Here is a 27,300-nt window from a genome sequence, read left to right as displayed (position 1 = left end):
ATGTAATTATCAATGTTATTAAATCATCGTGGCTAATTTTCGTTCAACAGCCATTTTTATACGCCCACATGAGACGAAGAAGCCTATTATAATTACTGCAAGAGTTATAGCCCTTGATCACTTTAAAAAATCTTGTGGACTCTGTAGAGGCCAAAGTTAATATCTGATTTACTTTAAATTTATACACAGTGTTAAATTTCATGAGACGAAGAAGCCTATTGATTTTCAGTGATTTCAGATAATTACTGCCAGAGTTATGGCCCTTGATCACTTTGAAAAATCTTGTGGACGCTCTAGAGGCTAAAGTTAATATCCTATTGACTTTAAATTTATACACAGTGTTTGAGGCCATGAGATGAAGAATCATATTGATTTTCAACGATTTCGGATAATTGCTGCCAGAATTATGGCCTTTGATCACTTTGAAAAATCTTGTGGATGCTCTAGAGGCTAAAGTTATCATTCGATTGACTTCAGATTGATACACAAGGTCTTGAGACGAACAAGTATATTGATTTTCAATGAATCTTTATGACTTGAACAGCTAAATCCATGATGTTAAAAGTTTTGTATACTAAACGTTAGCATGGGGCAGAACTTTATAAAAACCAACAAATTCTAATGGTTTTCTGATAATTACTTAATGAGTTGTTACTCTTAATTGGATTTTAATGTATTATAAATGTTTCATTAACGAAAAAAGTAAAAATATGCAACAACTGTTGTTGTCTGCCTGGACGATATAGCTGCTGTGGGCGTATGTTTCGTTGCCTGGCAACCTATCTTTAAATTGTTTTTATGTCTGAAATAAAGTTTGGCAAAGTTATGTGTTACAACATATAAGCATGAAATGCATTTAGTATGTTTTATTTGATTTTCAGCGAAAAAGGGCAGTGCTATAATATTAAAAAGAAATAAAGAGATCTGTGTTTATTGCCCCAGATAATCGCACTACCCTTCAACCCAAAATGCTTTCTATAGATCCCATATCATGTAATATATGATTGGTACAATACCCATACTGTTAGTCTTAATTGCAAAGACATTTAAACAAAAGGATTTAATCAGGGCATGGAGTTGACATGTACACACATAAATCAGATGCGTGAGATTTATCAATCGTGGATGTATTGTAAGTGTGGGAAATACTGTTTTAAATGGATATATAGATACATGTTTTATGAAATTGGACGAAACGTTATGTGCATCTCAAGAAAGCTTTGCTTCAGAACGGTCCTGTCGCCATTAAAAATCCAACATCTGTTTCACTGTAGTGACAGGCATACAGATACCTGCCGTCGTATGAATCCTGAAAAATATTTCACCGTATCGCAACAGGTCAGTACTAAAACTAACTCTTATTACAGTATTTAAATACCATTCAGCGAATCTAATATCGTGCGGTAAAATACATCGTAATATCTGAACATCGCACGTGAAATTGGATGTTTGACAACAAAATTGAACTCCTTGCGTAATTGGACACCTTGACTAATTTTAATCACGGCTCGGAAAATTGAAGGTCCAACTAATTATTGAACAGTCGTGATAATTAAGCGGGACGCTTATAATGAAACATGTGTTGACAAACTAAACACTAGTTAATTAGACGCTTGGTAATCAAAATTAAACACTGAGATTTAAATTGGATACAAGTACAAATTGAACACTAGTAGCCGAAATTCAGCTATAGTTATGAATATTTAGACACAAGAAATTTACGCAAGATTAAACGATACCAATGTTACAGTGCAAGGTTGTGGACTCTCTAGAGGTCACAATTTTGATCCTATTTTGATGAACTTGAAATACATGTTTATAACCCAAAGATCTTGGTTCCTTTTGATATTCGCGCATATCGGATCGTAACTTCCTGAATTATGACCCTTGATTGTACGAAAAATCACATTTTTAGCTTGTTGTCCCTCTAGAGGTCACAATTTTTAACCGATTTAAAAAAATGTTTGAATATTATCAACGTTACACCCTAATGATGGTTGAGTTCGAATTTCGTCGAAATCGGACTAAAACTGCCAGACAAAATGGCCACAAATATTGTAAATATATGGTATATCAAGGTTGTGAACCCTCTAGAAGCCACAATTTTGATCTGATTTTGATGAAATTTTAAATTTATGTTTATATCACAAAGATCTTGGTTCCTTTCGATAATCGTACGCAAATATTGTAAATATGTGGTATATCAAGGTTGTGGACCCTCTAGAGGCCACAATTTTCATCCGATTTTGATGGAAATTTAAATTTTTGTTTATATCACAAAGATCTTGGTTTCCTTTCGATAATCGCACATGTCCGAACATAACTTCCTGGATTATGGTCCCCAATTGTTCAATAAATCACATTTTTAGCTTGTGGATCCACTAGAAGTCAGAATTTGTATTCAATTTTAAAACGTTTAAATATATCATTGTTACACATCAATAAAAGTTGAGTTAAAATTTCATAAAAATCTGATCCAAACTGACGGACAAAATGGCTGCTCCTTGTACACATATAGTGTAAAAGTATTTAATGACAAGGTTGTGGATCCTCTAGAAGTCACAACTTTTATCCGATTTTGATGAAACTTGAAATGTATGATTATGGTCTAAAGATCTTGATTCCTGTCAATATTTGTGCATATCGGACCGTCACTTCCTGAATTATGACCCCTGATTGTACGGAAAATTACGTTTTTAGCTTGTGGACCCTCAAGAAGTTAGAAGTCACAATTTTTATCAGATTTTGATGAAACTTCTCAGTCCATTTCGAAATTCGTGCATTTAAGACCATAACTTCCTGTATTATGGCCCCTGATTGTACGGAAAATCGCTTTTTTTTTAAATTTGTTCTCTATCCATCTCTGACAAAATGTGTCCGTATTTTGCCTGGCAGCCGCTGATTTATTCAAGTTTTTAAATAATGTAAAACGGTTTCACTGCAAGAAAGGTTTGGGAACCACTGGTCTGCATGAACAAACATGAATCATATTACAGGTTTCACTGTAATTTTACTTACTGGTACATTTTTTTGTGTTGTTTTTTTTCTCTTAGAGTTCTTCAGTGAATGTAAGTTTTAATGACAATGCTATTATATCTCCTATATTCATAGTGGTTGTAAAAATTACAATTATAATATTAATAAGTTATAACTGAATTATAACTTGATTACTAATATGATATGATAAACATATTTTAAACTAGCCCATGATAGTACTATAATTTATATTGCATTAATATTTAAAGCTTATATCTCTATTTTTTTGTATTGGCATATAGGAAATACCATAATAGAAATTCATTTGTTGCTCCTGTATCATAATTAATTTTATTGTGTACATTAATTAGATTAAAATGTGCAATCAGTATACATATAATAATCAATGTTCATTTATAGTATTTACTAATTATTGATTATTTACAAAAGTTAATATCACATGTGATATAGATCTGCTAGTAGTAACTAAATATAGAAATTATCATATAGTTCACCCTGGTTGCTTGGTTGCTTTCAATATTGGCATGTATCGGACCGAAACTTCATTGATTGCGGCCCCTGATTGTACGAAAAATCACGTTTTTAGCTTGTGGACCCTATAGAGGTTATAATTTTGTTGAAACTTGAAATGTAAGTTTATAACCCAAGGATCGCGATTCCTTTCAATATTCGCACATATCGGATTGTAACTTCCTGAATTGTGGCCCCTGATTGTACGAAAAATCACGTTTTTAGCTTGTGGACCCTATAGAGGTCATAATTTTTATCCGATTTAAAAAAACATTTTAGTTTTTCACCGTTACACCCTAAGGATTGTTGAGTTTGAATTTCGTGAAAATCAGCCCAAAACTGACAGACAAAATGGCCGTCCCTCGTTCTCAAATAGCGTAAAAATATGGTATATCAAGGTTGGGGATCCTCTAGAGGTCACAACTTTCTTCTGATTTTGTTGAAACTTGAAATGTAAGTTTATAACCCAAAGATCTCGGTTCCTTACAATATTCGTGCATATCGGACCGTAACTTCCTGAATTATGGCCCCTGATTGTACGAAAAATCGCGTTTTTAACTTGTGGACCCTATAGTGGTCATAATTTTTATGTGATTTAAAAAAAACGTTTGAATATATCACCGTTACACCCTAAGGATGGTTGAGTTTGAATTTCGTAAAAATCGGACCAAAACTGACAGACAAAATGGCCGCCCCTCGTACTTAGATAGCGTAAAAATATGGTATATTAATGTTGTGGACCCTCTAGAGGTCACAATTTTCTTCTGATTTTGATGAAACTTGAAATGTAAGTTTATAACTCAAAGATCTTGGTTCCTTTCGATATTCGCGCATATCGGATAGTAACTTCCTGATTTATGCCCCCTGATTGTACGAAAAATCACAATTTTAGCTTGAGGTCCCTCTAGATGTCACAATTATTATCCAATTTATTAAAACTTTCAAATATATCACTGTTACAACGTAATTTTGGTTGAGTTCAAATTTCGTGAAAATCGGACCAAAACTGCCGGACAAAACAACGCCCCTGGTACACAGTTAGTGTAAACATCTGGTATATATGTAAGTTTATAACCCAAAGATCTCGGTTCCTTACAATATTCGTGCATATCGGACCGTAACTTCCTGAATTATGGCCCCTGATTGTACGAAAAATCGCGTTTTTAACTTGTGGACCCTATAGTGGTCATAATTTTTATGTGATTTAAAAAAAACGTTTGAATATATCACCGTTACACCCTAAGGATGGTTGAGTTTGAATTTCGTAAAAATCGGACCAAAACTGACAGACAAAATGGCCGCCCCTCGTACTTAGATAGCGTAAAAATATGGTATATTAATGTTGTGGACCCTCTAGAGGTCACAATTTTAATCTGATTTTGGTGAAACTTGAAATGCATGTTTATAACCCAAAGATCTTGGATCCTTTCGAAATTCGGGCATATCGGATAGTAACTTCTTGAATTATGGCCCCTGATTGTATGAAAAATCATGTTTTTAGCTTGATGTTCCTCTAGAGGTCACAATTATTGTCCGATTTAAAAAAAATGTTCAAATATATCACTGTTACACCGTAATGTTTTTTGAGTTCTAATATTGTGAAAATTATCCGATTTTGATGAGACTTGAAATACCTGTTTATAACCCAAAGATCTTGGTTCCTTTCGATGTAGGCACGTATCGGATCGTAACTTCCTGAATTATGGCCCTTGAATGTACAAAAATTCACGTTTTTAGCTTGCCGGTCACAATTTTTATCCGATTTAAAAAAAACATGTGAATATATCATCATTACACACAAACTAAGATCTTGGTTCCTTTTGATAATCGCGTATATCCGAAGGTAACTTCCTGGATTATGGCTCCTGATTGTTCGAATAATCGCATTTTTAGCTTGTGGATTCTCTAGAGGTCACAATTTTTTTTCCCGATTTTAAAAACCTTTTAAATATTTCACCCTTCCACCATCATGAAGGTTCAATTCGATTTTCGGGAAAGCGAAATGAAACTGCCCGACAAAATGGCCACTCTTTGTACGCAAATTGTGTAAAAGTATGAAATACGAAGGATGTGGACCTTCTAGAGGTCACAATTTTTATCCGATTCTGATGAAACTTCAAATATATCTTTATATCCCAAAGATCTCAGTCCCTTTTGATATTTGTGCATTTCAGACCATAACTTTCTGGATTATTGCCCCTGATTGTACAAAAACTTGTTTTTGTTTTTAGCTTGTTCTCTATCCATCTCTTACAAAATGTGGACGTATCCTGCCTGGCAGCCGCTTGTTTAAAAAAAAAAATGAACAAAATGATGAAAATGTTTGTCGTCAAATATTATGACTAGTTCAAGGAAAACTAAATAAGTAGACAACAATGGTCCAAACTATGATTATGACATGAGGATTAACTTAGTTTTAAGCTCTATATGATTAAAATTTTGTTAGGAAAAATAATGTGGGAGTCAGCTTGTTTATGAATTTTAGTTTCATTTTTTTTTTTTTTATACTGTGGAACACAAAATCTGTTAGATCTCAAATCAGAATTTATCTATAAATGTAAACTTTTCAACAAAGTCAGATTGTCAACAAATTTATTTTTGACTCAAATCAAATAGTTCTAGCCAATTTATTGTTGCGGGAAACGCCTTGTGTAATTAAACTAGTTTAAAATGTTTTTTAACATTATTCAAGAGCTAAATCTTCTTATTGCAGGTCTTTCTTTAGGTCTTAAATGTTATATAAATTTTAGACATTTATTAACATGACAAGACAATAATCAACTCTCTAGGGCATCAAATGGCTCTGATTTTAAGTAGATTAGAATAGTTTGGCCATTTAATGATTTAATTTATAAATGGAGAAGCAAGATTAAGCCACGAATATATAACAGTACAGTGGTTACAATAATAAACAATCAATGCACACATCATGTCAAAACTACAAAAAGTGATAACTTGAATCAGAATAAAGTCATTTGAGTCAAATTTTCAATACTGTATATTCATTTTGCATTATCTTATTTTTAACTATTATAGCAAGAACGGCCATCTCTTTATCTAAATCTTACATAAAGTATCTTTAAATTTTTATGTGGCAAAATTAATAAGTCATATTGCTTGTGGATGCCCAAAAGGATTAAGTTATTATCTGATTATCTTGGGATATTTACACAATATCTGTGTTCATGAGACGGAGAAGCCTATTATTTTTGGACAGATTCCATATAGCTAAAGTTTTCGTCTGATTACCACTACCAGTACATGTATTGTGTAGTAAATGTTTGCACTAGGAAGAACTAAAGCCAGTCAAATTTTAATTATTTCTGATAATTACTTCATGAGTCGCTACTCTTGATTAGTTTAAGTGTCTTGTGAATGTTCCTGTTACTTACAAAAGAATAGAAATGTTACAACCTTTATGTACTGCTCAAATGACTTAGTTGTTGTGGATGTATGTTTCTTTGCGTGACAATCTATCTTACTTAAAATGGTCAATTGTACATATACTTATTTAGTATTAGTGTGATTGCTTTACATCTGGTTTGTTAACTGTGATATTGTCATTGATTAATATAAATGGCAATTTGACACAAACTATGTTTCTAAATGCCATTACTTTTAATACAGCTTTTTGGTAAGCCTCTAGGTAGAATTATTTCACCAATACCAAACAAGAAAAAGCAGAAATATAAAAACAAGGCAGTAAAATTGACACCGTAGATATAAAAACTTGTTTTTGGTTTGGTTGATTTCATTGTTTCAGTGTTTTATATTGATAACTTTAAAGAATGGGTTATGCATGGTATTAAAGCATGTATTAAATTAATTGAATTCAGTTGGCTGATGCGTTCAAAGAAGAACAGGAATTATATATGTATGTCAAGTTAAAATTTTGTTAAAAGCAAAAGCATGTACAAATTTTTATACGCCCACACTGAAATGTTGTCATCCCTGTCCGTCTGTATCTGTCAACAACTGACTTGTTAACGTGATAGAGGCTACAGTTCTTGATGGATTTTGTTCCAATTTGATGTGAAGCATTGGGGTCTAGAGAGGATGAACCCTATCGATATTCAGTATTCTGTGACCTTCCATTCTGGAGTTATCGCCCATTTTCCGAAAACCTTGTTAACACAATAGAGGCTACAGTTTAAAACAGATTTGATAGATATCAGATTTTCTTGAAGGCATAAATGATCCAAGTTTTCCTTTCAGATAAGCTGCTGTCTATAGCAAACTTTATTTTCAGACATAGCTGTATGTGGTTGCATATGTTTCACATTGTAGATTACACATAAACAGATTGTGATTACACATATAAAAACATAGTTATAACTGTTTAGATCTGCTTCATTAGTGTTATGGTTATAAGGGAGGGGGTGAGAGCGGAGCATATTATTATTATGGAGTTTGGATAAAATACATGTGTAGTATTATTTTTAATTAAATTAAAAATGATGAAATACTTAAAAGAAAGAGAATTGAAGTTTTTTGTTTTTAAAAAAGAGAGAGACAAAGAATGTCAACCATGAGTAAATAAAAACAATTATTTTATAGACTAATTTATGAGTATTATTTATTTATTTAACAGTTAAAGAAAGGAAGTATAAATACATCTGGTACATACGAGTCCAATAAAAGTATGAATATGACCAGTAGTATCAGTATACCCGTTTACTCTACAGAATATGAAAATGAGGTAAAAATTTAGTAATATGTACATCAGTGCTGTTTATCCAAAAGGTTATGGCATCTTACCTAGAATGTGCTGGGTCCGATACCCATTGTGGGCCGAGAAAAACCATAAGGATGGAAAACAAAGGTCAACTGTGTACAGTCGGAATTTAAGGAGTGTAAGCAGAATCACTGCTGCCCGGGTAAAAATGTTGCCCTCTGTATTAACATGTAACATTTGAAATGATAATTATCATATATTAGTTTCAAAATGACTGAAGTATTGTGTTGATTACACGTTAAACCTCATTCCATTCTAAAAGGTTAAACCAAATTAACCAAGTTTGCCATTACAACTTGATTGTCATGACCTTAACATATTCAAACCAATTAATTTATCATAACTTTGCTTCAAATCCTTCTCAAAACATTGCAAAACATTGTCGATTAGGGAAACCCTTACATTTTTGTCCTGTATGCACTCCATGAGTGTTTTTCAGGGAATCCAGTATTTTTCTAGTAAGATTGGATATTTCTACTTTCCATATATACCGAAATTGTCATACTTTTATTGGAAATAACCACCTGATAAATACTTTTCTTGGATCGTATGTTTAAGACGATGTAAGAAATAATGTATAAGAAGAAATCTATAATACATGATAGGTTAAAATTATTTTAATCATTTTACTATGGTAATTATATTAATATTATTTTAGGATGATGAACCTAGAGTGAGTGTAAATGTTATGGATATGTCTGCATTAGGTTATCATGATGTAAGTAATAATAAATATTACACTCTTCTCCATTACGTGTATATCAAAATAGATTTTATAAAACTCCACTTCTCAATACGAGAGTGTAAGTTGTAACATTAACTTGGAACTGATGACCAGAGCTAATGTTTCAACTTTAATCTTTGTCTCAATAACATTGCTATTTAGATAGACTGTGAAAACTGTTAATTCAAATACGATATTTCTTTCTAATGTTGTCATTTCTATAGGTCAAAGTGTTATACATACCGTATATCTGTTATTTCTTTTCTTTGTAGGAGATGGATGGTGTAAAGGAACCAGCTCGGATCAGAATCGAATCAGATACTGATAGTGAAGATTATGGAAAAGATGTGGTAAGTTTTATATAAACCATCAGCTATTAATGAATATACTTACATGTCACACCAGTCTATAATAATAGACTTTTCCAGAAAGATAACTGTACTTTGTATCACCAATTCCGATTTATTATGGTTATCTTTATTACAAGATAAATAAGACAACATTATGCTATATATACTATTCAAAAAAAGTAGGGGATATTTGATTTTTAAGTGTTATTTAAGTCACCTAATGAAACTGACGAAGAAACAAATGACAAAATGAAATGAAGTTCACATTCATCGATTTATTCCAAATGATCGTTAGACTAAGTAAGGCACAGACTGACCATTATAAGGGTAAAATGATACCCAAGGTCAAACAGCAAAGTTACCACAGCATCACAACCAAGTCAGTAACGGGTAAATCCTCCTCTGTTTGCCAAACAAGCATTGATCCGACGTGGCATACTCCTAATGAGACGTCTAAGGTCATTTTGGTCCAGATTGTCCCATTCCTGTTGCAACGCAGCAGCAAGTTCTTGGACATTGGCAGGACGTTGTTGACGTTGACGTAACCTCTGTCCAAGCATGTCCCAGACATGCTCGATGGGGGAGAGGTCGGGACTCAGTGCTGGCCAAGGTAATGTGGTGATGTTCTGTTGTTGGAGGTAACCTGTAACGATCCTGGCCCTGTGACATCTTGCGTTGTCATCCTGGAAGATGAAACGGCGGCCATGACGTCGTGCGAACGGCACAACATGGACTGCCAAGATGTTGTCCCGGTAGTACTGGCCTGTAACACGCCCTGCAACAACATGTAAAGCCGTTCTTCCAGCAACAGTGATGCCTCCCCACACCATAACAGAACCACCCCCAAATCGATCATGTCTGATGACGTTAACGTCTTGGAAGCGCTCGTTTCGACGACGCCACACCCTCCTACGTCTGTCCAAAAAATCAACAGTGAACCTTGACTCATCTGAAAACATCACATTGCTCCAGCGTCGATTATCCCAGTGTTGACGATCCCTACACCAACGACGTCTTGCCTGAATGTGATGATCTCTCAAACAAGGGATCACGCGAGGACGTCGGGCGCGAAGGTGACCCCTATGCAGTCGATTCCGAATCGTCTGGCCACTCACTCTCACACCAGTGTCTGTTTGAAGACGAGCGCTGATCTGATTTGCTGTGATGACACGATTTCTCAAGGCCAAGGTACGGATAAATCGATCCTGGGCTTGAGTTGTCGCCCTTGGTCGACCTGAGCGTGGTCTGTCCTGTACAGATTGTGTATCACGGTATCTGGACCATAGCCTGCTTATGACAGACTGAGAAACATTCATCGTCCGAGCCACAACCGCCTGTGTTGTGCCGATCTGTAGCATGCCAAGTGCACGTAACCTTTCATTTTGGGTAAGGCGACGCATATCAAAATTTGTTTTCTGGTCATTAAAACAATTAAACTGATGTTTCCACCCTGGAATTCAATGCCACAATGACTGTAACATTCAAAGTCAGAGTCGTGCAAATCTTGGGTTGGACCCCCATGATGATCCCAAGCATCACCTGCATTCCATGCGGTAGCTATTGGTGCGTTTGGGCGTCACATGTAACTGGAAATGTTTCTTCTGTTAGGTTCTATAGTGACTTTTTTCGTAGTCATTTGCATATTTTAGTATTATGCCCCCAAAATCAAATATCCCCTACTTTTTTTGAATAGTATATTTGTGTCATTACTTACAGTGATTACCCTTTAATGGTCTTAATTTCAAATTATTATGATTTTGACATATATTGCAGAATATTGCTAACTTGGGAATAAAATACCATTTGCAACAACATTACGCCAGATTTTCCGTAAAATTTTCTCATTCTTAATCCCGTCCCAATAATGGCCCACTATTGATAGAATATTTTATAATACATTAAATGGGGAATTGCAAGAAATAAATACATTATTGATGATTAACATTTATATGGTTTTCCATCACAGTTGAGTAAATATTAGTTGATAGATGTATTGTCTATGAACACGTGGTTGCCATGCAACTTACACCGATTTTTCACAAAAGATAGAACTCATCCTCTCATTGTCCTAATGCTTCACATCAAATATGAAAAAAATATGTTAGAAAACTATACACTGTAAAACTGGTATCATTTATAATGGGGGTTATAGCGCTAAAAACTAGGTATATAGTTTAATTTCAAAACATCGTTCGATAATTGATAATAATCGTTTGAAAATTACAAAAATAGTTTAAAGGTCACTGGAAAAGCATCATTTTTTTTTTAAATAATGCAAGTAATTATGTTAACATATCCTTTCCATAAGTATAGCCCGAACCTGAACGTCAATATTACCTGCAACAGGTAAATTTCAACATTAGTAATTTCCTCCGTTCTCCGTGGGTAGTCGGAACTTTTCGTCAATAAGCAATCTGTGACGTCATTTTAGTCCTTCTGCACATAGAAATATAGACTAGAATATGAGCAGAAGGACTAAAATGACGTCACATTTACGGAAAGTTACGACTACCTACGGAGAATGGCGGAAATTACTAATGTTGAAATTTACCTGTTGCAGGTAATATTGACATTCGGGTTCGTGTTATACATATGGAAAGGATATGTTGACATAATTACTTGCATTATTTAAAAAAATTTATCAACCTTTTCCGGTGACCTTTAATTAGTACTATGGCTTAATTTAATGGTACAGCGTTTAATTTCTCCGAGAGGGGTTTAGAAATGCCCGACCGTTCACTTATCTAGTGCGTTTATTTATTAGACGAGTAAGTTCAATTTCCCGAGATGCGTATAGAAATAAGAACTGTTTAATTTATCTACTATGTTGAATTATTAGATGAATCGTTTATTTTCCCGTGAGCCGTCTATCCGATCGGTTCATTTTAATTACGATTATTTGCATATGAAGTGCGAATAATAATGGTGAATATTAAAAAAAGGCACCTTACCGTGCTCCTGTATTATTATCCATTATCATTATCCATTCAAAATAGTAATTCCGCCATTGACAAATATATCAAAAAATCGGTAAATCACGTCCCAGGTAATTATACATTTGGAAATCAGTAAATCTCATCCCAGGTAATGTATCTTCTTTAAAACACAAATGAATTAATTAAGTTTTCCACCTGTACACGTTTACAGAAGTCAACCTCGCGATGTACAAATGCGCAACGATAATCCCGCGAGACGAAGGAAAATATTTATTAACTTGAAACACGTGGCTATTAAAAGGCTCCACCAAACGATAAACCATTAGTTGCACTTACGGTTCTTTGATAATCATCGTTTCTCGTATAGTAATATATTTGTTAAAAAAGAATAACATGCCTATAAATTTATTTGAAAATGACCTACACAAAATCATAAGTAAATATTTACACGACATGCACTCTTTTTATAAGACTCTAGAAATTGTTAACGATAACCTGTAAGCTGCACGTTGATGCATACCTCGACAAGCTTCTCGTAGATGGCAGTACCAATCGATAAATTAGTGTGTACAAAGCAAGTATTTTTTTTGTGGAAAATATTAGAAATAGCAACGATCAAAGCTGATTAACCGATAATCCGCATCTTATTGGATTATGTGCAAATAAACCTTACGGTTCTTTTGTGAATCAGGAAACCCGTGAGGTGTCAATCATTGAGAATGGTGGCCGTGTGTTGATTGCAATTATTCCGTTTTACAAAATAACATTAGCAGTCATCGGTCAATCAAGCTCGTTTACTATTTGATAAAAGAAAAACAACGAAGTATTACTAAATATACACAAATTTTCAAATGTTCCAGCCGGGTATACCGGATATACCAATGCTCGCAAATGAAACAAAATAAGTGAACTAGCAAGTGTTAATCGCAGTCTCAACAATCGCCGATCAATTAAATAAAACAAAAAACTATCAGTCTCACATAAAACGAAAAACACAAACAGTTGTTACTATATATCACATATATGTGGGTATCAATAAACCTGACCCTAATAATAGATATCGGTGGACTGATGAACCCTAACCCTATCCTAACCCTAACCCAGCCCTAGCCCTAATAATAAATATCGGTGGACTAATGAACCCTAACCCAACTCTAATAATAGACTATAGAGTTTTATCGTAAATAAAATTAATAGAATCCTCTGTAACCTACTGGTAATACGTGATGTAAATTGAAGGAGGTGTGTGTGTGTGTGTGGGGGGGTAGGTGCTATTCATTGTAGCCCGTTCGTAATTTAGCCATGACAACGGCACCTATTTTGTGTGAAAATCCAGATTGGTCGCGTCCCAATTGTAATTGTTCTTTAATAATGAGGTCAACTGATTATTTACTGACAATTCAGAATAAAAGTATTGTCTACAAGACTACGACAGGGTAACAATTTGTTGTTTTAGGGGCTTCTATTATAGTCAATTATCAATTCCTTTTGATGGCACGTGTGAATTCACGTAATATGGAAACTTGATTGACAGTATGCATTGACTCAGACTCTTTGGTGCCGAAATGAAAAGGTCATCACAGTATTATCTGACTGATACGTGTTAATGTACATGTGTTCAGCAAGGTTGACGGTGACTTCTGGCAATGTGTGCTTAAAAACAGGAGATGAGCATTTAATTCATTTGTGATTTAAATCCCAAGATATATTACTTCAGGTGTTATTTACCGATTTACAATGCATTGTGTAACTTATTTGTCAGAATGGGAATAGCTATTTTAAAGGACAAAACTTTCCCCCACGGTAAGACCAGCATCTAATCTTTGAAATTTTCGTAATTTGAATGGGTTTGAAAGTCTTAGAAATGTCGAACATATTGACTAAGTGATGTATCGGTACAGCCATAACTCTGTTTATTTTATTATTTAAAAGCCTACCAATGTTTGATAATTGATATTTTTCAATATAAGTCAGTAAAATCTGCGTGTCTAACCGTGTTAAATTAACAATCTTTTTTGGCATGCCGTGTTAGCTGATATTCGACTACGATATGACTGCGGTGCAATCGCACGATAAATAAACCTATTTCAAACCAGCTACAGATGTGCTGACTGTACATGCGTGGAAAGTCTGACTTCTTAAAATTCGCGGTGGATCTGTCAAGCTAATTTCCGCGGCGGTTTAAAATAATCGCAGAGGTTGGCGGTTTACTCATATTTGCGGAGGAAATTTAGAGTGGAATTTTGAGTGTGGCCAGAGCGGTTGATTAATTGGCGCCCGCGATTTTTCATTTCCGCCTAGGCCTGACTTCAGGGAAATTTAGTACTTCCGCCAGACTTGTACTGCATTATCTGGGATGTGATTTACTGATTTCCAAATGTATACTTACCTGGGACGTGATTTATCTATTTTTGATATATTTTGTCAATGGCGGAATTACTATTTTGAATGGATAATAATACTACGACCACGGTAACTTGCCTTTTTTTAATATTCACCATTATTATTCGCCCTTCATATGCAAATAATCGTAATTAAAATGAACCGATTGGATAGACAGCTTGCGGGAAAATAAACAGTAGATAAATTAAGCAGGTCTTAGTCTTATTTCTATACGCATCTCAGGAAATAGAACTACTAGTGATAAGTGAACGGTCGGCCATTTCTAAACCCCTCTCGGAGAAATTAAACGCTGTACCATTAAATTAACCCATAGTACTTATTAAACTATTTTTGTAATTTTCAAACGATTATTATCAATTATCAAACGATGTTTTGAAATTAAACTATATACCTAGTTTTTAGCGCTATAACTCCCATTTAAAACGATACCAGTTTTACAGTCATAGCTTCTATCGCGTTCACAAAGTCTGTGGAAAAGGGAGATAACTTTGGAATGGAAGGCCACAGAATGCTGAAGATTGATAATGTTTGTCTCCCTCATAAACCCAATGCTTAATGCAGAATTTGAAATAAATCTTTAACATATGGTTCTTGAACGCTGAATATCAGTAGTGATCACCCTCGGATGAACCCAATGCTTCACACCAAATTTGAAAAAAATATGTTAAAAACAATAGCCTTTATCGTGTTAACATAAGGCTTTTGGCAAGGGGGTGGGGCTGTAAGATAATCGCTAACTTATAATAGCAGGTCAAGATCCTGGTTTACGTTCACCATTGGACCCATCTTCATGAAGTTATATAGCTTATAATATAAGCAAGTACATGTACACATAAATAAGCTAATTGTTGTGTATTTGTTAAAGTAAACAATACATTCATTTGGCCAATGCAAAATTTTATTATTTAAACAATGCACAAAATATTACATCCATTCCATTCTTTGTATTTTTGGCGACATGAGTCCGGCTTGTGGAAGCTGGCAATTTGATAAAGGGAAGTAACTCCATAGAGCTGAATTTGCCTTGGATTTATCAAGAACATCCAGGCACATTCTTGTAACTGATAAATTCTCATATTACAATATTCAATTCATACTCTATGTTTTGGAACCATGTCCCTAAAATGGGATGTTGCTCTTTAATGGATTAATTGTGCCCCGCCTTTTGAAGAAAGCAGGGGACTATTAAAATGGGTTTGTCTGACTTTCTGTCTATCTGTCTGTCTGTCTGTCCATCCGTCCGTATGAACATCACACTTTTTGGGACACAATAACTTTCTTTCTAATTGAGCTAGTTATAATTTGTCTTCATGTTTTATTTACTGTATCTTTCGGTGTATTAGGCGCTTGCGTAGATAAGGCGCAGGGCGAGTTTGGCAGATGTGTTTCAGGAAAAATAAAAGTGCATGGTTTAGGCGCACCCTTCTCCAGCACCTTGTGGAACACGTGCCATACCATACGTGACTCAAATACACCTGCGATCTCCAGTAACTGGGCCAAACTCTATTGTTTACAGTTTTAATAATTGCTGATATTTAGCTGTATCAAGCTTTATATATATATATTTCTGTATGCAATAAAAACTCTATATACATTTTTTTAATTGCTATATATTAATTATAACTTTCAATTACATTGTTTTATAACTTAAATGGTATTTCTGGTGCTCGTATGGTAGTCAAATGTCGTTAATGTCCCGCCCACAACAAACATCGCCGTCTATTACATCCTGTTAAATTCACGAGCAATTGGCTGTGATAAATGGACTATGAGTTGGGAACTTAGTCACATAAAACAAATAAAGAAGCGAATAGATGGAGCGACGCACGTTATCCTCAAATCGATGAAGAATTGGTTGACTATGTCAATGATATACGTCGAGTAGATTTGCTTTTTTTAATGACAGGTTAGACTGCAGAACTTCTATATAATACATGTATGTCAGTTTAACTGTAATCCCACCCTTTATACCGATGACTTATATTGAGCCAATGAAAATGCTTTTATGAATGCATGCCCCGCCCTATTCATCAACCTGACTGATAACACCACTGACCTTGAACGGGGACGTGTTAGAACTGCCGGTAATGGCCACGAGTATACGGATTAGCGGAATTATGTGTTGTAGAAATAGAAAGAAATATTAACGATACAAATGCTATTTTTTAAACACAGTTAAAGTTGAATGGCTATCGGCCGATGATGTTTGCATTGCTGGTTATGACAAACGGTATACCATACACGGAATAGCAGAAAATGTCAACATCTTTTTGATGCAAGAAATACGGGCGATAATTATTGACATTTTTTAAACATATCTATTTCTAAAACATTATTAAAAAATATAAAGGGAACAGTATTGTATTTAATTTGAGTGATAATATATCATAAGCTTTTAAGGTAGCGTCACCCAGTGGACATGTGTTGATTCTAGGGCAGTTATTTCTTCCGACTTTGGTGTTCACACGGGAAAAGCCTGGATTTGCTTAACGTTATGTATTAGGCGCACCCCTTCTAGAAAATAAAATATTTGGTAAAAAAGTGCGCCTAATACACCAAAAAATACGGTAATAAGGAAATAAATCAGGGCATGGATGCTGTTTCACCCGTATATGCAGGACATGCAAGCTGGCAAATGTCCAACTGGGAATATGCCCCATCGGACATCTAGATGGTGAAACATTATTCAAAATTCCAAAAAATATTTACTGTACTGAGGGAATAACTATTATTGATCGTGACTGATTAAGTAATTAAGTGATCAACTCTTTTATGGTGTTTAACAACTTCCTTATGATAAATTACTTAAACGGCCTCGATTGACTTTCTTAATCTACATGATTTCCTTAATCATGAAAACAATTTGTGGTTTTTCCTTCGTCAGACATTTTAATCCCCATGATGTCGGTTGACGAAATGTTAAAAGTAGTCAAAGATTAGTCAATGTAAGCTAACTGAGATTCAGTTTACGATGTAAGTAATTATAGTCTGATCCTTAATGTAAATCCGTCGGCTTTTCGGGTAGAAATCGTGGAACAAGTTTTATTTTGTAGGTTTTGATGTTTGATGTATATCGTCGTCGCCCCTGTCCGTCCGTCCGTCCACAATTATTTGTGAACAGTCTACAGGTCACAATTTTTATCCGATTTCAATGAAACTTGAAATATAGGTTTATTACCCTAAGATCTCGGTTCCTTTTCGATATTGGCATGTATCGGACTGTAACTTTATGAATTATGGCCCCTGATTGTTGGAAAAATCACGTTTTTAGCTTGTGAACACTGTAGAGGTCACAATTTTAATCCGATTTGGTTTAAACTTGAAATGTATGCCTATAACCCAAAGATCTCGGTTCCTTTCGATATTCGCGCATATCGGACCGTAACTTCCTGAATTATGACCCCTGATTGTACGAAAAATTGTGTTTTTAGCTTGTGGACCCTATAGAGGTCATAATTTTTATCTGATTTAAAAAAAACGTATTAATTATATCACCGTTACACCCTGAGTTTGAATTTCGTGAAAATCGGCCGCCCATCGTTCTGAAATAGCGTAAAAATATGGTATATCAAGGTTGTGGACCCTATAGAGGTCACAATTTTTATGGAGTTCGAAGATGAGCATTTTAGGCTTAGGGTAAGCAGAGATAAGCAATTTGATTGGTTGATGCTTTGGGACACGATACCTTTAGTTCTAATTAAGTGAGAGTGATGAAACTTGGTGTATAATTTCATTACATCAATGCCTTGACTAAGTTTGATAATGAGCATTTTCTGCTCAGGGTAAGCAGAGCGATAAGCAATTTGATTGGTCGAGACTTTGGAACACAATAACTCTCATTCTAATTGAGTTAGAATGTTCACACTTGGCATAGGTGTCTACTAGGTGAATGCCTTGATGGAGTTAGAAGATGAGAATTTTCAGCGTAGGGTAAGCAGAGATAAGCAATTTGATAGGTTGATATACACGAGACACAATAACTTTAGTTCTAATTAAGTGAGAGTTAGGACACTTGGTGTATAGCTTTATTACATCAACACCTTGACTAAGTTTGATTATGAATATTTTCTGCTGAGGGTAAGCAGAGTGATAAGCAATTTGATTGGTCGAGACTTTGAAACACAATAACTTTCCTGCTAATTGAGGTAAAATGATTAAATTTGGTGTAGGCGTTCATAAGGTGAATGCCTTGATGGAGTTCTATGATGAACATTATCTGCTTACGGTAAGAGAAATAAGCAATCTGATAACTTTGGTTATAATGAAGTGAGAGCGATGGAACTCTGAATATAGATTCATTATATCATTACCTTGACTAATTTTGATGGTGAGAATTTTCTGCTTAGGCTAAGGCTAAGCAGAGCTAATCAATTTCATTGGTCAGTGCTTTGGGACAAGATATTCTTGATTCTATCTGATACAGAGTGATGAAACTTAGTGTATAGTTTGATTGCTTGATACTTTTGAAAAAAAAATAAATGTGCGATTAATTAATGTGTGTCATCTATTTATTTTGGGATTTCGGCGGGGGACATCAGCCTCACTGTTGGCTTGTTGAAACTTGAAATGTAAGTTGATAACCCAAAGATCTCGGTTCCTTTCGATATTCGCGCATATCGGATCGTAACTTCCTGAATTATGGCCCCTGATTGTACGAAAAATCACGTTTTTAGCTTGTGGACACTATAGAGGTCATAATTTTTATCCGATTTAAAAAAACGTATTATTATATCACCGTTACATCCTAAGGATGGCTGAATTCGAAGTTCGTGGAAAACAGTCCAAAATTGACAGACAAAATGGCCACCGTTCGTTCTCAAATAGCGTAAAAATATGGTATATCAAGGTTGTGGACCCTATAGAGGTCACAATTTTTGTACGCCCACATTTTCATGTGGACGTATTATGCCGTCGCCCCTGTCCGTCCGGACGTCCATCTGTCTGTCGGTCCGTCCGTCCGTCCACAATTTGTTTGTGGACACTCTACAGGTCACAATTCTTATCCGATTTTAACGAAACTTGAAATATAGGTGTATCTCCAAAAGATCTCGGCTGCTTTCGATATTAGCATGTATCGGATCGAAACTTCATGGATTATGGCCCCTGTTTGTATGAGGTCACAATTTTTATCCGATTTTGTTGAATCTTGTAATATAAGTTTATAACCCAAAGATCTCGGTTCCTTTCGATATTCGCGCATATCGGACCGTAACTTCCTGAATTATGGCCCCTGATTGTACGAAAAATCGTGTTTTAGCTTGTGGACCCTATAGAGGTCAAAATTTTTATCCGATGTAAAAAAACGTATTATTATATCACCGTTACACCATAAGGACGACTGAGTTCGAATTTCGTGAAAATTGGCCCAAAATTGACAGACAAAATGGCCGCCGTTCTTTCTCAAATAGCGTAAAAATATGGTATATCAAGGTTGTGGACCCTGTAAAGGTCACAATTTTTATCCAATTTTGTTGAAACTTGAAATCTAAGTTTATAACCCAAAGATTGCGCATATCGAATTGTAATTTCCTGAATTATGGCCCTTGATTGTAGGAAAAATCACTTTCTTTTTAGCTTGTTCTCTATCCATCTCTCGAAAATGTGGGCGTATTCTGCCTGGCCAGCCGCTGGTTATCCGATTTTGTTGAAACTTGAAATATAAGTTCATAACCCAAAGATCTTGGTTCCTTTCGATATTCGCGCATATCGGACCGTAACTTCCTGAATTATGGCCCCTGATTGTACGAAAAATCGCATTTTTAGCTTGTGGACCCTATAGAGGTCATAATTTTTATCCAATTTAAAAGGTCACAATTCTTATCAGATTTTGACGAAACTTGAAATATAGGTTTATCTCCAAAAGATCTTGGCTGCTTTCGATATTGGCATGTATCAGATCGAAACTTCATGGATTATGGCCCCTGTTTGTACGAAAAATCACGTTTTTAGCTTGTGGACACTATAGAGGTCACAATTTTTATACGCCCACATTTTCATGTGGACGTATTATGCCGTCGCCCCTGTCCGTCCGTCCGTCCACAATTTGTTTGTGGACACTCTAGAGGTCACAATTCTTATCCGATTTTGACGAAACTTGAAATATAGGTTTATCTCCAAAAGATCTCGGCTGCTTTCGATATTGGCATGTATCGAATCGAAACTTCATGGATTATGGCCCCTGTTTGTACGAAAAATCACGTTTTTAGCTTGTGGACCCTATAGAGGTCACAATTTTTATCCGATTTTGTTGAAACTTGAAAGGTAAGTTTATAACCCAAAAATCTCAGATCCTTTCGATATTCACGCATATCGGACCGTAACTTCCTGAATTATGGTCCCTGATTGTACGAAAAATCAAGTTTTTAGCTTGTGGACCCTATAGAGGTCATGATTTTTATCCGATTTAAAAAAACGTATTATTATATCACCTTTACACCCTAAGGACGACTGAGTTCGAATCGGCCCAAAATTGACAGAGAAAATGGCTCCCGTTCGTTCTCAAATAGCTTAAGAATATGGTATATCAAGGTTGTGGACCCTATAGAGGTCACAATTTTTATCTGATTTTGTTGAAACTTGAAATGTAAGTTTATAACCCAAAGATCTCGGTTCCTTTCGATATTCGCACATATCGGACCGTAACTTCCTGAATTATGGCCCCTGATTGTACAAAAAATTGCGTTTTTAGCTTGTGGACTCTATAGAGGTCATAATTTTTATCCGATTTAAAAAAACGTATTATTATGTCACCGTTACACCCTAAGGATAGCGGAGTTCGAATTTCGTGAAAATTGACCGACAAAATGGCTGCCGTTCGGTCTCAAATAGTGTAAACATATGGTATATCAAGGTTGTGGACCCTATAGAGGTCACAATTTTTATTGAAACTTGAAATGTAAGTTTATAACACAATGATCTCAGTTCCTTTCGATATTTGCGCATATCGAATTGTAATTTCCTGAATTATGGCCCTTGATTGTAGGAAAAATCACTTTCTTGTTAGCTTGTTCTCTATCCATCTCTCAAAATTTTGGGCGTATCCTGCCTGGCAGCCGCTGGTTATCCAATTTTGTTGAAACTTGAAATGTAAGTTTATAACCCAAAGATCTTGGTTCCTTTCTATATTTACGCATAACGAATTGTAATTTTCTGAATTATGGCCCTTGATTGTAGGAAAAATCACTTTCTTTTTAGCTTGTTCTCTATCCATCTGTTGAAAATGTGGGCGTATCCTGCCTGGCAGCCGCTGGTTAATACAGATGTGTTGTTTAACGCTACATGTACCTTACACTTCATTCTCGTGATTAAACAGTCGGTTACTTTACTAAGAATCACTGGTGTATTTAATGTAACAGGGCACCTGATTGGTTAAACTAACTTAAACCTGTCAGCAGAAATTTACAGAAAAGCCCAGTCAAGGGATCTATTGAATGTTGTAATACCATGGTAACCATGGCATGGTGAAGATGACTAACCAACTGTTATTGATAGCACAATCTCATCAGCTTAACTGCAGCAATTTGGGGTTTCATGTGCTTACTGTTTTAATTATACAAAAAATAATGTTTTGTGTTGTAGGATTTTGGTATTGATAAGAATTTATCAGACCGAATTAGAGAGTTAGAGCCTGAATTGAGAGGATCATGGGAGAAAGACCTGGAAGGTACATTATCATTGAAATCAACAGCTAGAGGTGATGATGCTGGTAAAATCAGTCCATTGGTAGATGATGACAGAATTAGACGATCTGAAAAATTGGCAAATGCTGCTGAAAGGTAAGACTAACTTAACACTGGTGGCTTAATTGTAGAATCAAAAGTAAGAACATCATTTAATGAACTATAACTCAGTTATTGATAGATACAAAGCCCCCCTATAGTAATACTAATAGTCAGGTAAAAATAGTTGTTTAGGAAGAGGGGAAACCTTTAAGGCTGCCGTCTTCATGTACACTGTGACTTGTTAACTTCAAAGGCTATGACGTAAAATTCATGCAGAGGTACATGTTCATTTGGTCTAGTATAATATTAGGTGTCACAGCTCCATTGCCCGCGTTGGAAGAAAGTTTTTTTTTTCCGGGTTTGTAACCTTTTTTGAACTTAACATCAAACCGGTGACTACTGAATCTTTCCTGTTCTTTGTTTTATATAATTTTTGTATACGTGTTCGTTTTATTTCTTTCATAAACGTCAATTTCCCGTGTTTTGCCGTTACGCAGAAAAATTTTGTCACGTTTTTAAATGAGGGTACCCCACTTCAAATGCTCGGTGAGGTCACTCATTATTAATATTTCTTTTTGATTTTAATATCATTAGAAAGATAATTGAACGATCTTACGATCGGTCGTGGATGCTTTGTTGGCATTTCGATGCTTTGTTGGCATTTCGATGCTTTGTTGGCATTTGTCACGTTTTTAAATGAGGGTACCCCACTTCAAATGCTCGGCGAGGTCACTCATTATTAATATTTCTTTTTGATTTTAATATTATTAGAAAGATAATTGAACGATATTACGATCGGTTGTGGATGCTTTGTTGGCATTTCGAAATACCATGCTTTTTTTTAAGTTGATCGCTTCAATTCACAAAATCGTTTTTGGAGGCAATTTACCAATATAGCACCCCCGACCGATCGAAAGTTTGTTTTATTTCCGTTTCGATGCTACTAAAATCAACAAAATCAGAGCATGTTAAGTGACCTCGCCGAATATTTGAAAATGATATACAATGAGCAATTTTGTCAAAAATAAATCGCGTAATTTTGCCTTGTTATGACGTCATTTCAACACGACAACAAAAATGTATTCCATGTTCCTAAGACTCATATTCGTGGTAAATTACGTCGAAATGCAACTCCGATGTTTATTTATAAAGTATGGGTTATGTTCTATCATTAAAGGACTTGCCCGAAAATAAATAACGATAGTTTAATTCCATTTTTTTTCACGCCTTTCGCAAGGTTGACTGTTTTTACATCACGTGACTCATATTCGCGCACTTTTACAACCACTTGACAGGATATAAAATCAAACGGAAATTTCCTCCCAACTACCACACGTCTCTAATTTTAACACCAAACATTTTTCAAGAATTGAAAAATTCCTTAACATTGACAAATGTTTTAATGCTCTGAAATCATAAATTCACTGTTCACTGAATTATTCAATTTTTGTTATTTTTCAAAATTTTCTAATTTGACCTACATTTTTGGATACCTGAAGTCCTTCCGATTCCAGTAATATAAGTTTCATTCCGAGTTATTGCCCTTTATTTTTCGATTTTTTTCGAATTTTCTGCCCATTTTCCAACCCTTTTATTGTTTTGAAAGCATCAATCGATCTTTCTGAAACTCTGGATTGTAAAGCCATATTGTCAGACCGTTGGATAAACAAAATTCAACAACGATCCGTAAACCGGAATAATGCTCGATATTTTGAAAAAAAGGCAAAAAATGCGTGCTTTTGGGAAAAACAGGATTTCTCCGTCCAATTTCAACGGATTAAACAAATTAATGTATCGTTGGGTATTATCTCTATTATTTGTTTATTTTAACAGATTTTCAAAAAAAAGTTATAAATTGAAAAACCTGACCTTATAGCGATTCTAACCATGTATAATATGTAGTCAGTTATTGAAATTTAATTTTCGATATTTTGACATTTTTGCATTTTTGGCACTTCTGAACATAGGATTTCTCAGGGGGATATTTTCTGATCGGTTAATTTAGTATATCATTATAAAGCCCTGTACCAATTCAAGTTCCAAAACCGGATGTTAAAACTACCCGACAATGATTCGTATACCGGAAGTAGTTTAAAAAACGAAAAAAATGGCGCTCTTGTTAAAAACTCGAATTCTCCATCAGATATTAGCGGACCAAAACAATTAAAGTGTTGTCGGATAGTCCCATGAATAGACTATCTTATGACCTCTAAATGATACGAATTCGATGGTTAGGAAATAAATTATGGTACGCGGAAAATCTAGTATTTTCTGTTTTGGTGCATTCTGAGACGCCTTTTTCTCGAAAACGACGCCAACGATTTTTCTTAAACTTTTCTTAATCAGAGTCCTATCGGTGGTCTAGGGTGTGAATCCAAAAATAAAAGCATTGAAATAATATAGGTGGTCCAAAAATGGCCTCAATCTTTGAAAAACGTTGAAAAATAGTGAAATTATTGAAAATGCTAAAATAAACACAACAGTTCTATGGATAACAATTACTATATTTCTATAAAGCTACGTTTCAACAATGATTCTCTTGTCGTTATCAAGCACAATACTGATACAGACGTTCGTTCGATCTTGGTGTTTAACGTCTGCTTCCACATAAGTGATATCGCAGAAAAGACATAGGAGAGCCGAAGCTGATTCCTGTTTTTTAGAATATGATTTTGCAATCTTTCCATTTGGCCTTAGGCCATGGGTTTGGTTTAGTGGGAAATTCTTCCCTTTATTTAATACAAAACATATCGTTTGGTAGATGATCTCGTCTGCTTCTGGATTGGTAGATGTCATCGTTTGGGGTTAGTGTTTAGGTGCCAGGCCCGTCTTATCGTGGCCTCCCCTTACTCCAATGTCCCACTCTCTGGGTTTGGTGTCAGTTTTATTTGCGGAATAGTGTTTAGGTGCCAAGTTCGTCTGACCGTAACTCCCCCTTACTCCACTATCCTGCTAGTTTGGTAGATGTCATCTTTGTGGTGTTTGTGTTTAGGTGCCAGGCCCGTCTTATCGTGACCTCCCCTTACTCCACTATCCCACTCTGTAGGTTTGGTGTCTGTTTTTGGTGGAATAGTGTTTAGATGCCGAGTCCGTCTGATCGTGACTCCCCCTTACTCCACTATCCTGCCAGTTTGGTATAAATCCCCTATGTAGTTTAGTGTTTAGATGCCGGGCCCGTCTAACCGTGACCCCCTCTTACTTCACTATTCTACTTAGTCCAACTGTGTCCATTAGGGCGTGGATTTGTTCGAAGATTTGCAGTTTCAGATCTGGTCTCGGGAAGAATAGGTTCTTAGTGTTGAATGGTATGTTGTTGGTCTCCATTGTTCTCACTAGTTCCCTTCTCTCCTCCTCGTATACCTCGCAGTCTACCAGGACATGGTTGGCGGTACATTCTTCTCCGCACTCACAGATGATGACTTGGTGTTTGTAGTCTCGCAGCCGCTCTTTCACCCTTAGCTTCGATATAAGTCTACAAATATCTCTTCTAGGGTGATTGAGTGTTGTCTTTGTGTAGATCTTGTCATCCAGCCGGAATCTGTATGTGTCAAGTTCAACGAGATTTAATTCCCAGATTGAATTGACGTGTCTTTTGACCATACTGTAGAGTGGTGCTGTGTCCTTGAGACCTTCATTGGCGAGTCGATCTGCCTCCTCGTTTCCTCTAATGTTGACATGTGATGGAATCCACACAAGTTCTACTTTGCTTCCCTTCTCTAAAACCCTCTGGTACAGCTGCCTGATTTCCAAAATGACTTCTGGTCTTGAGTCCGAGTTGTCATTTTGGATTGAAATCAGACTTCTCAGAGAGTCGCTTGGAATGACGAACTTACTAGTCTTTTGATGGGAAATCCATGATATAGCGTCACGAATGGCCACAAGCTCTGCAGTGTACACCGAACAGTTATTGGGCAGTTTCCTGCTTATTCCCTGTTCCCCGTTTGGCAGGTATATTCCAAACGAGCTGGTGCCCCTTTCAGGATTGCGTGAGCCATCCGTGTACACATGGTCCCAGTCATCAGATGGCCAGTTGTCTTCCAGGTGTTCTAGAGAGAAAGCACGTGCAGCATTGGGGTTGTTTTTCTTGTCGGTTTTCTGTAGTAGATCTAGATTAACCGGCGGTATAGGGAGCGTCCAAGAGGCGATCACTGGGGGGTCGTGTTCATTTATCACGAGCTCCCCACTGATACTGATACTGATACATATACACAATATACAATCAAAACATTCAATGAAACCATAAATTAGGAGAACAGTGACCTTTGATCTTGATGATGAAACCATATCATTAGTATAAACATAAAATGTAATGTACACATAGATGGAAACCACTTAATTAATATGGGGTTAAAACCCTAGATGTGTGATAAATTACCTTAACTATAGACAACCTAGAAACGCCATTAAATTGACTCTTATGTGATTATAATACCTAGCCGTACAACAGTATACATATATTTACAGAAACAGCTTAATAAATGTCCTATATAATGTTATGAGTGTACCCTCAAGAAGTGATGTCATCAATAATTCTTGTGTGCTACATATTAAATGTAACAATGTGTGATACATTAAACTAAATAGCTTGAAATAAGTAATACCCCTTGTGGGGTAAATAGTTATATGGATGTGGGGTTAACGTCTATGTTAATTTCCTGGTTTTGGTCTATTTGTGATTAATTCATCATAGGCTCTGGGGATATATATACCACTATCTCTATTTAGTTCTGGTTGATGTCTCTTTATTTGGACGGCCTCCATTAATCTACGGGTTTTCTTTTGGTTGATATTGTTGTTAAGGGTATTTACAGCTGACCAGTTCACTCTGTGGCGTGGATTATTTTTCAGGTGTTCTGATACAGTCGAGTCATTGGTGGTGCCTTTGGACTGGTGCTCTTTGAGGCGGATATCTAATGGCCGTTTA

At 35.6% G+C, this 27,300-nt stretch overlaps 1 protein-coding gene across 5 annotated transcripts in view; it reads left to right on the top strand.

The window, feature by feature from the left end:
* Positions 1-27,300, top strand: part of LOC126811164 (centrosomal protein of 164 kDa) — a 232,345-nt gene that overhangs the window by 109,934 nt on the left and 95,111 nt on the right. For all 5 annotated transcript variants that reach the window (XM_056098523.1, XM_056098522.1, XM_056098525.1 and 2 more), the window contains exons 7-11: positions 3,054-3,068; positions 8,099-8,206; positions 8,901-8,960; positions 9,239-9,316; positions 22,234-22,430. In XM_056098523.1, the coding sequence (XP_055954498.1) occupies positions 3,054-3,068; positions 8,099-8,206; positions 8,901-8,960; positions 9,239-9,316; positions 22,234-22,430 (458 nt within the window). The remainder of the gene's footprint in view (positions 1-3,053; positions 3,069-8,098; positions 8,207-8,900; positions 8,961-9,238; positions 9,317-22,233; positions 22,431-27,300) is intronic.

The sequence above is a fragment of the Patella vulgata genome, chromosome 2 (assembly GCF_932274485.2).
Source record: "Patella vulgata chromosome 2, xgPatVulg1.2, whole genome shotgun sequence".
Lineage (NCBI taxonomy): Eukaryota > Metazoa > Mollusca > Gastropoda > Patellidae > Patella > Patella vulgata.
Note: the sequence above shows the minus strand (reverse complement) of the source record. Positions and strands in the feature narration are given on the sequence as shown.